The 10,905-nt window shown below is 44.3% G+C and overlaps 1 protein-coding gene across 1 annotated transcript; it reads left to right on the forward strand.

Moving 5' to 3' along the window:
- The first annotated feature begins 814 nt into the window (after positions 1 to 814).
- Positions 815 to 10,640, forward strand: cyld3 (cylindromatosis (turban tumor syndrome) 3). Its single transcript, XM_069672600.1, has 16 exons — positions 815 to 1,307; positions 1,661 to 1,778; positions 1,982 to 2,139; positions 3,349 to 3,882; positions 4,025 to 4,130; positions 4,959 to 5,416; positions 5,510 to 5,675; positions 5,757 to 5,898; positions 5,991 to 6,113; positions 6,240 to 6,331; positions 6,423 to 6,486; positions 8,370 to 8,574; positions 8,665 to 8,773; positions 8,902 to 9,020; positions 9,124 to 9,331; positions 9,406 to 10,640. The coding sequence occupies exons 1-16, from the start codon at positions 1,137 to 1,139 to the stop codon at positions 9,588 to 9,590; spliced, it is 2,958 nt and encodes a 985-aa protein (XP_069528701.1). The 5' UTR covers positions 815 to 1,136; the 3' UTR covers positions 9,591 to 10,640.
- The last annotated feature ends 265 nt before the right edge of the window (positions 10,641 to 10,905 follow it).

A 10,905-nucleotide genomic window follows, 5' to 3' on the forward strand; every position in this document is an offset into this window, starting at 1 on the left:
TGCTTTTCTGCTGAACATCGTGGGGTGACGAGACAAGTCTGAGGGACCATGAGATGATTCACAGCACAGGAAGGAGGAAAAAGACAAGATTTGCACTGTAAGAAGTTTGTGTATGTTTCTCTAATCTGTGCTTTTATTGTGAACTCCTGGATACCCATAAAGTCCAATGAAGAAGAGTCCCTTATAGTTCACACGCCCCTTTACATGTAGACACAGCTTTATTTATAGTGCCACAGACCGAAAAGGAAAGGAATGAATGGTGAATGATTGTATTATTGTGTTTTAAAATTATGAGTTCGCCGTTCACTACATGCCCAACACTGCACCAAGGCATACGGATGTGATGTGCAACAAAAAGTCAGATAATGCACATTTGAAATTGCACTTTCTAAAATGTTCTATTTTGTAAAGGGACTTCTGCATTACCAGTCCAATGATTGCACTCAGAATATTTCTCATTTTCTTTTACTTCTGTGAGAAATGAAGTGACGTATGAGTGTAAAAAAGGGGGTTGAGTTTGTTCAGTAAAGGGAAATATTTTTATATTCTATTTATAAACCAATTAAAAAAAAATACAACCACTGATGTGTGTCTGTGCGTGTGTACCAGATTCCATCATGCAAACAACCTTGTCTAGAAGAACTGTGGAATTTCCCCCCAGTCGCGCTAACGCCCACATGCCCGATTGGCTAGAATACGCCCCAGCAAAACTTTTCTGACTTGCTATTGGCTCCCGCTCGTGTCAGTCACTCTGCTTCCTGCTTCGCGGTGCGGTTTGTTGTTGAAGCGTAGCTCCTTTAAACGCGAAGGGAAATGTTGACGGTGTGAGTTGATGAAGTTGGTGAGTGTACGTTCAATAAACGCCTACACAAGTTTGTTCGTTTAGTCGCTAGTCTGGCAGAAATGTAGCTCGTGCTGTTTTAACGGTTTTCACTAATTTAATTCAGTTCCATTATGAATGAAGAAGGTCTGAAAGCGAACTGTCGTTACCTGGAGTTACCTTTAACCGAGGTGGACGGACACACGTCGGCAACTTTTGTCGTTGGTTTTTAATAATAACATCACTTAATTTTACAGGAAAATTAAGGCGTTTATTCCTCTGTGAACCAGCAACGTATAAAAAAATACGCGTTAAGATGTCAGGGGCTCACGAGCAAAGCAGGAAGCGTCGCCCCCCCAAAATGTTTTTGATCTCGACCGACCTGAAGGTCCAGGACCAGCTGGAAGGTACCATTCGGCTGCTGCGGGGGTTCCTCTGCCAGGAGCAGGATTCGGCCAAGAGCAGAGGTGACTCTCTTTGGGTTAAGGTATTATATCATCTTTTTTTTTATCATCAAACAAGTGTTCACATACTACACATTTTTTTAGGGATTAGTTAAATATTAGTTATTTTAATAATCATTGAATACTTTCAGGCATTTCAAAGCAAAAACGTTCATCTGGGCCAAGTTGTTAAATTTAATTTAGTTGTCCTACCTGAGTTTAAAATCATTAAAGATCATTTTCAAAAAGATGGCATTAAAGATAAAACAATTCTCACCTGTCAGACTTGGCCTTTGGTACTCTGTTACATAAATTGTGACAGTTGAACACCAATTATCATGAATTTCATACTTACAAGTACTAATTTTGCCCTCCCCTCCTCCCTGCCTTCCCACAGGTGTTGGACACTGGTTCCATGGTAAAAGTAGAGAGGAAGTACCTGCATGAAGTCCCGTCTGACGTCAGCGGCCTGCTGGAGCCCGTAACCGATCCAGACGCACGCCTCAAACTTATAAGTAATACATTAATAGTTACTCATTTTTTAGTGTTAAAGATAGTATTTGTAATGCCTACGGAGCAAATGCACACTGCAAACTGTTCTTTATTAAATTTAACATACCATTTATGACCTTAAAAGTAATCAAAAGCATTAGTTTCGTTTACTTATTTCCTCCCTCTGTGGTAAGGTTTTCATTGTTTCATTGTTTTGAACTTCTAGCCAATCCAGGGAAGCTGCAGCACTTGGCCTCTTTGCCTCTCGATGCTCAGCTTTGGGTCCAAATAGGACAACAGGACGAGCTGGCAGAGGCAGAGCTGAAATACATCGGGCCACTGACCAGAGGGAGCACCGCTGTGCTCTTTGGAGTGCAGCTCAAGGTAAACTTTAATTTTAGGATATAAGCAAACATTGTTTTAGCTTCCTACATTGTGAGTGAGGATTTTGCCTAAAATCAATATTGGCATTAATGTAAATCATCATGTGGGAACAAGTTATCAACTTTTAGGAGAAGTTATTGCCTTGTTCATATGTTCATATAAGTTCATATCTTGTGGAAACAAGATATTATCTTGTCTACTCTACTTGTAACAAGACAAATTATTGTCTTGTTGGACAAGTTAATTATCTTGTGGGGAAAAGTTCATTTCTTATGGGAACAATTTTTCACTTCTCGAAACTAACTAATCATCGTGTGGGAACAAGCAAAAATCCTTAAGAAACAAGTTATTGTCTAGTGGGAACAAGTTAAATGTCATGGGGGAAAAAGTTAATTATCATGTGGGAACAAGTTAATCAACGTATGGGAACTAGATTTCCTGGTGGAACAAGTAATCATTACATGGGGGCTAGTTATTATCGCGTGGGAACAAGTTAATCATCATGTGGGAACAATGTAACCAACAAATGGGAACTAGTTTTCGTGTGATCACAAGTTATTATCTTGTGAGAACAAGTAAATATCGTTTAGGAGCAAGTTATTATTTGTGGGAACAAGTTATTATCGTCTGGTCACTAGTTATTATTTGTGAAAACAAGTTATTATCGTGTGGTCACTAGTTATTATTTGTGGAAACAAGTTATTATCACGTGGGAACAAGTAATTATCACGTGGGACCAAGTAATTATCGCGTGGGAACAAGTTTGGGGGCTAATAATTATCGTGTGGGAACAAGTAATTATTGTGTGGGAACAAGTTATGGGGGTAGTTAATCCCTAGGGAACAAGTTATTATCATGTGGTAACTAGTTATTATTTGTGAAAACAAGTTATTATCGTGTGGTCACTAGTTATTATTTGTGGGAACAAGTTATTATCACGTGGGAACAAGTAATTATCACATGGGAACAAGTAATTATCGCGTGGGAACAAGTTTGGGGGCTAATAATTATCGTGTGGGAACAAGTTATTATTGTGTGGGAACAAGTTGTGGGGGTAGTTAATTCTGTGGGAAGAAGTTATTATTTTGCGGGCACATGGTAGTTACCTTTTGGGAACAAGGTAATTACTTTTACAGTTTAAAGAAGGGATAGAGCACGTAACCCTGCTCGACACTTACTGTTCAAGGTTCCTGTAAACTTCTTCTGCAGGGTTCAGCAGTCGGTAGAGGACTGAGCAATGGAACCTTTAGAGGTCACCGTCTCTTCAGCTGCCCCGAAGCCTGCGGCCTCCTCCTCCCAGTCAGCCACATCAGGCTGCGCAGCTGGTCTCGCAGCAATGGCTCCAACGGACACGAGCGAGCCCGTGAACGAGACCACCACCAACACCGCACCAGCAACAACCAGCCCAGCAACGGGCACCATAACAACAACAACCACCCAAATCATCACCAGCAGCAGCAGCAGCAGCAGCAGCAGCACAATCGTCACATCAGCTTCCGCCAGCATCGTCCCAGCAGCCCTACTCAGCGGCACGCTTTGGGCATCCTGCCTCGGACTGCTGAGTCGGCACCCATCACAGTTCAAAACCAGGTCCAGGTCCGAGAATCGGCGTCACCTCCACCTTTTCATGTTGGTCAGCGGGTGTGTTTCCCCCTGGAGGACAACGTGTATGCCGGGGAGGTGCGATTCTGTGGTCCTCTGCCCGGCCGGTCCTCGTCAGGGATGTATGTCGGCGTCCTGCTGGTCAGTACACTTGTACACCTGGCTGTTTTTTTATGCATTGATCCCCATCGAAATGTGTCTTTGTGATGCCTTTTTCTTAATAAGGGCGCACGTTTGTGTATAAGCATAGTTTTCTACCTGCAGCTGTGTGTTTGTGTTACAGGACCAGCCTGTTGGTAATTGGGACGGGTTTTATAAGACAGAGAAGCTCTGCCACATTCCTTCCCTTGACTATGGACTACTACTGCCAGTCACAAAGGTGTCCGCAGGTATGGCAGCCGTCAGACACACACTCGACACTGTTTATCAGAGCCATTTATGATCAGGCAGTTTCTGAAGTTAGTTTTAACCGTTTGTTAAGGATTCTTTCCGCAACATGATCACTTGTATTTAGACTATTGTGCTCCAGTATTTTTTGACTGTAAAAACATAAACATTTTAGCCCAGTAAGCCATGAAATTGTAAGAATCACACTGTAAAAAAAGTGGACGTAGCCTCTGTGAAACCTGCATTCTCCTAACGGCCAGCAGAGGGCGACTCTACAGGTTGAAGAAGTCCGTTTCATTAAACCAGATGGGTAAATGACCCTTCTTCTCATGTGGTTTACTACTTTAGTAAACATGTTCCCAATGAGTCTCTGGTCTCGATTCAGCATGGTTATTACCTTGTAACTTTAGGTCCCATTATGAGTAAAATAAATGATTGATCCAGGTATGCTTGAGGGCATTTTTATCCTTCTGTCACGGCAGCCTGTCAACCAGCACAAAGACGCATCAATGAATATTCAACCTGTCCTCTAAATATGGTCAATCCTAGCTCCAAAAAAAAGGAGATGGTGAAAAAAAAAAGGCCAATTCTTTTATACAGTCTAATAAACAACTAAATGGAATTAGGCCATCATTTATATACTGTGTCAAAGCTAACGCTAACACCAAAAAGTACCAACAAACTGATTCTTTGAGGCTGTAATGGTTTACAAGGACGCACAAAAATGTGTACGCTCAAGCTTATATGCACTTTACAGCAGCGCCTTTCTTCTTTGCATGCAAACAAATCAAGAAACCACTAACTCCTGTTTCTCCTCTGACCCCTCTTAGAGTCTAAATCTCACCGTCTCATCCCCCTTCAACTCCCCAAATCCATCCTGAAGCCGCCCCCTCCCTCTAAACCAGGGCCCACATCACCACCCGCTCATGCTCCCAAAGTCGCCTTGTTGCCCCCTTCAAAACCAGCAGCTAGACCTCCCCCTCTGCCTCCGCTCAAACCCTCCAACAAACAGATGTCCCCTCCCCCGCTCCCGCCTGTAAAACCCCTCAGCCCGACGTCACCGACGCACGTCGACCAGCCGCAGCACACAAACGGCGAACACGGCCCTCCTTCGCCTCTGAGGTCGCCAGACAGCGGCGAGGCTCTGGGGGACGACGGAGAGGCGGGACAGGAGGGCGAGCTGGAGGTGGGGTCGATGGTGGAAGTGAACGACCCGCCTCTTTTTGGGGTCATTCGCTGGATTGGACGAATCACTGGGATTACAGAGCCAGTGGCTGGGATTGAGCTGGTAAGAGGGCCGGTTTCACTGTCTCTGCTACAATCCATTGTCCAAATGCTATCAGAAGGGAAGCCTAACCACAAAACCCCCCGTGTGTTGTAGGACCAGGAGCTCTCTGCGGGGACAGACGGCAGTTACCTCGGTGAGCGGCACTTCCGATGCCCGGCCAACAAGGGGCTGTTCGTGAAGCTGCGCAACTGTAGGCGGGACTCCAGGTTTCCCGCCCCTGAGACACCCGTCAATCAAGTGGAGCGATGCAACTCCATAGGTAGGAAAGAGTAGTTGTAGTGTTTGTTGCCACCTGTAGTAAGAGTACAGTTTTATTAAGTCGTACTCTGTCTTCCTGCAGCGTTTGCAGATTGGGGCAGCGAGCGGGTGGAGGATCACACCCCTCCTGTGGACGGGGACGAGGCCAGAGATCTGTATGAGGGCTGGAAGAGAGGCATCCAGGGCCACCTCAACTCCTGCTACCTGGACGCTACGCTGTTCAGGTAAAGTCTAGAATCCATTAGGTTTGAATCCATCTGTAACAAATACAACAACTCATTGTACTCTCTCTGACGTGTCCACTGTGTGTCTGCAGTCTATTCTCCTGCTGCAGCTCTGCAGACTGGCTGCTGTTTTGGCCCTCTGACCCTGAAACAGGCCAGAGCTCCCGTCAGGCTCAGGACCTGCTGCGGTGTGAGGTCGTCAACCCCCTGAGGAGGTGCGTAAGCATGCCCAGGAGGACCTACGGAGCTATTGCTAATGCTGTTCTTACTGGTGATGCAGCATTGATAATAATAACTCTAATAATAATAATAACTAATTTGTGTACCTGTGTGCCTTAAAGGTACGGCTACGTATGTGCCAGTAAGACCATGGCCTTGAGACGGCTGCTGGAGGCTGAGAACAGCGACAAAGGCTTCACCAACCAGGAGAAAGGTGAGTGTGTGTCTGTGCCACCCCTCCATGTGCTCTCTGCAACAGTGACTGAGGAATGCTGTCATGCTGCTGTTTCTCTCCTCTCATTCAGATCCTGAAGAGTTCCTCAACAAGCTTTTCCAGCTCCTCCGAGTCGAGCCGCTCCTCAAGATCAGGTAACCTCAAAGTAGGCCAGTTAGAGTGTTAGGCGGTGTGTCTCGTGGGACATCTGTTCACACATTAACCTGCTTCACTATCACACATGACAGCTGTTTTTTTTATATATATATAATGGTTGAAAAAAGGTAATCTATATCTGTAACTAAACTAAATGAGCTGATCTTGGTTTAATGTCTCTGCTGGACAAAGCAACACTTGAGCACCAAAACATTACATCCAGAATACAATCTTTTTTTTGTGAAGGCACCCAGACGAGAGAAAAGATTCTTAACAGTAGAAAGTAAGAGGGGGTAAAATGAATCTAAAGCTTTGCTGTTCCACCTCAGCGCCGTAACGAAGCACCTTTGTCATTTTGCATTGGACCAAGCAACGCTGGCGTAAAGCCGCCCCAGTGTGTTTCTAAATAGCGTTCCGGCGGAAGCAAAACGTGCGCAAGATGTAAACAAACAGCACGTGCTTTAAATACACACACATGGTGTTCTTCCGCCCTGCCGGCTCTGCAGTTTACAGACGCTGTTTCGCCTCGGTTACGTCTCTATTACAACCTCTGATGCTGACTACAGTTCTACATAGAAGACGGAACGTAACAGAGGCGGAATAATCCTGCCTTGAACTGGCAGTGTAAAAAGCCCTTCATTTATTTGAAGACATCAAACTGCAGGACATTTCTTTTCAATTCAATTTACATTTTTATTTCGGTTCAATTTCAATAGACAAAACAAACTACAAAGATAGAAAATTAAAGCAATCAAAAGTCGTAGTAATAAACTGCAGGACATTTCTTTTCTCTTTCAGCTTCACAAAATACAGGATAAATTAGTGGTAATTTAGTTTATTGGGACGTAAAGTTGTGTATCATCTGCATGATTTGCCCCAGGGGTTGAATGATCTATATAGTAAAAAGAAGAGGACCCGGACAAGAACCCTGAGGGACACCATAAAAGAGAAAAATACATAAGGAGGAGGATTCACATTTTGTGCTGTCTATGAAGACTACTGGGTACTTTGTGGAAGCTAATAGAGATCCAAATAAAGGAAAGAGAATAAAGTATAGCGGAAACATCTGTTTTGACAGTAAGGAGATGTAAAAGTCAAGACATTGAACCCAAAGGTATTTTCTTTAGCCCACACCAAAGAAAGGTGTCTTTGTTTGTATTTTAAGTTCTTTATTTGTTTATACAAAGTTTGCTCAGTTCAAGTAAAAGTACAAACATATATTAGACAGATATCTGATAACCAGTGAGTTTGTTCTCATCTTGACTCTAGAGTCTTTGAAACAAGGATTAACAGAAGGGAAAGCAGAAACCTTATTTGGACCTCACTATGTATTTTTCTTGTCAATTGTTGGCTAGTTTTACCTCCTAAAACTATAAAATACAACTGAACTGTACAATGGGCAAGTTTTTAAAGGGTAACAAGGCACAAGACTATAAGCTTTGCCCTTATTTTGCTTTGTATAATGTTTCCTCAAGACATACACAAAATCCTCCAGACACTGACTCCTTGTTTTGTACCTTTGGCTGACTGCCAGGGTCAGCCCTACACACGGGTCTGTATGTGACTGACTGACTGACTGACTGAGTGACGGTACTTTCAGAGCTGTAGAGAGAGAGAGTTGCGACATCTCAGTGGTGGATCATGGAGCATATTGGACCTCCACTGACGCGACTCTCTGTCCATACGGCTCTGGATACTTTGTTCGGGGAGTAGGCAGGGCTGCTCCTCTGCTGCTCGTCCGCTGTCCTCACCTATATCCGCAGTGCGCACCTGCCTCATAAGGACAGTCCTTGTAACGCATTGCCCACAAAACCGCACATTGACCCGATGCGGTCAGCCACACACTAGGTTTTGACCTGGTCTTTTTTTCCTCCTCTTTCAGATCGATGACTCAGCAGCCTCAGGAGTGTCACCTCTACCAGCTCTTCCCGCCTACACTTCCTCCCTCACCCTCCTCGCCCTTACCCATCTCCCCCATCCACTCCCCCATCCCTCTCTCCTCGCCATCGCCCAGTCGGATGAGGGTCGCCAGTGTCCAGGCGCTGCTGGAGTCCTCCTTCCTCCACGCTGGCCTCAAGTTTGTCGAGGTAACCGAAGAGGTTCAAACATTCCATATCAAGGTCGTTTTGTTAAGACATCGTTAACCATCAGATCGTGTGTGTTAATCCCTCTTCCAGTCTCCGTCCTGCCTCCTTCTGCTCATGCCCAGGTTTGGAAAAGACTTCAAAATGTTTGACGCCATCTTGCCCACACAGAGTCTGGACATCACAGACCTGCTGGACGACAGTAGGAACAGTTTATGAGAGAATTAATCTACATTTTAGCAGCATCTTGGTTAATGTTTATGTTTTGGGTAGAGGCGTGCGTAAGATCGAACTATGTTATGTAAAGTGTTTCTCTCTGCATCTCTCTAGCTCTGAGACAGTGCAGCATCTGTCAGGCTGTAGCGGAGTGGGAGTGTCTGCAGTGTTATGAAGACCCTGACATCACTCCTGGTCGTCTTAAACAGTACTGCCACACCTGCAACACACAGGTACACACTTCTCACTTTGGACCAGAGACCAATTTGTCCCTTTGACAGACAGATCACAAAGTAAAGCACTCTGACTCTTAACACATTGATTATCCACCATCAGGTCCACAGTCACAGGAAGCGTGTGTCCCACAGCCCTGTGAAGATCGCCGTCCCTGAGGGATCGTGGAGCGGCCCTCTGCACTGCACCCGCCAGCGGATGTCTCTCTTCGCCGTGACGTGCATCGAGACGAGCCACTACGTCAGCTTCGTCAAACACGGCCCCCTCCCCACGGACTGGCTGTTCTTCGACAGCATGGCAGACCGGGAAGGTGAGAGATCTTTTCAACGAGGATTTCAGCTGCTAATGCTCCAATCTAACGCTCCTGTTTGATATCTCACACAGGTGGAGAGAACGGCTTCAACATCCCCCAGGTGAGGGCGTGTCCGGAGGTGGGGCGCTTCCTCAGCCTATCGGAGGAGGAGCTGAGCAGAGTGGACGCCGCGTCGTTACGGGAGTCCGCCCGCCGCCTCCTCTGTGACTCCTACATGTGTCTGTACCACAGCCCAGAGCTCAGCCTGTACAAGTGACACACACACACACACACAGATTTGAGCGTGGAACAAACATCCTGTCCTCTTAGTCTTATCTCACTTTCAGGGGAAAACAATGCACGTCCAAAATAGGAACTATTAACTGTATTTTTCACTTCACGCAGTAGAAAATAAAACGTTAATGAAGATAATATGCAGATTTTCCTCCCTGTTCACTCAGCAAAATGCATCATGGGTAATCCCTGTCTCACTTTGTGCCTTTAATGTATAACCAGCCCACATGGTAAAGCATCCATTTTAAAGAAATGCCCGGTGTTTTTGTATTTTCAGACATAAAGAATGCAATATTTTTCCTGTTTTTCACAAAAATATGAAGGAGATGTGTTGCACCTGTCGACCTGTATTTGTTTCCAAATCCTTTGTTGTATTGTGCAGCTGACTGAAAATGTTTTCTTCCATATGGTTAAAGGAGTCTTTTATTCCAAGTGTTCAGAACAACTGTCTGGGTTTTTCAAAGATGACAGTATTTATTATGAATCAGATGTCTAGCACTCTGCCTTAAAGGAAAATGTGAGAGTAGGCTGATACTGTGAGAGTAAAGATATGGAGGCAACAATGAGATTATATACTTTAAGCCACATTCAGTGCAGCAGGAAAGGACGTCTCTGCATGTGTTCATCTGTTTAAAAAAACAGCAGTACAGAAGATGAACAACATTTAATGGATCCTTTACAACCATATTAGTGCTTGTTATGTGTTAAAAAAAAGAAAAGCTGTTCTATCAATACCTGATTTTTCAAATGCTTATATTAATTCATCTCTGATCAGATTGAAAGAGCACCTGGTTAACATGCATTTAATAGCCTAGTTTCAATGTTTTCTTGTGTTTCCCAGCAGATAGAAACTAATTTGAGCAACAAAATCTGATCACTCTCAAGATGCATTTGAGAGCTTTTCAGAGCTCAGGTGTGCTACAGTTTGACCCGTATCCAGCCCAAACCAGGTGCTGAGCAAAGCCTCAGAGCTACATGAAATCTGGAATGTCAAAATCAGCACAATTTAACACATTAGGACCCGTGTTTTCTAATGAACTGTAGTTTATGGGTGGGTTTAGCGCTTTTTACCCTTAATAATAAAAGACTCTATGGGTGACTGTACTGGTGTTTACTCCTGTGCCTTAATAATGCTGACACATTGTACAGAACTGATGTGCCTGTGATGTTTGACACACTTTACAATTAAATTTGCACTCCTTTATTTACATGCCAGTATGTTTGTACTGTTTATAATATCGTTGCCTTAAACTGACTGTAAAGATGCACACAGATGTTTGAAAGTTTATATTGCTTAC

The sequence above is a fragment of the Semicossyphus pulcher genome, unplaced genomic scaffold (assembly GCF_022749685.1).
Source record: "Semicossyphus pulcher isolate SPU_LCO1_2020_fin unplaced genomic scaffold, fSemPul1.0.p SCAF_21, whole genome shotgun sequence".
NCBI lineage: Eukaryota > Metazoa > Chordata > Actinopteri > Labriformes > Labridae > Semicossyphus > Semicossyphus pulcher.

Coding starts and splice junctions, on each gene's coding strand:
- cyld3 (XM_069672600.1), top strand. CDS start 1,137: ATGTCAGGGGCTCACGAGCAAAGCAGGAAGCGTCGCCCCCCCAAAATG. Junction 2,140..3,348: donor TCTTTGGAGTGCAGCTCAAG/GTAAACTTTAAT, acceptor CTTCTTCTGCAG/GGTTCAGCAGTCGGTAGAGG. Junction 6,114..6,239: donor GTCGTCAACCCCCTGAGGAG/GTGCGTAAGCAT, acceptor TGTGCCTTAAAG/GTACGGCTACGTATGTGCCA.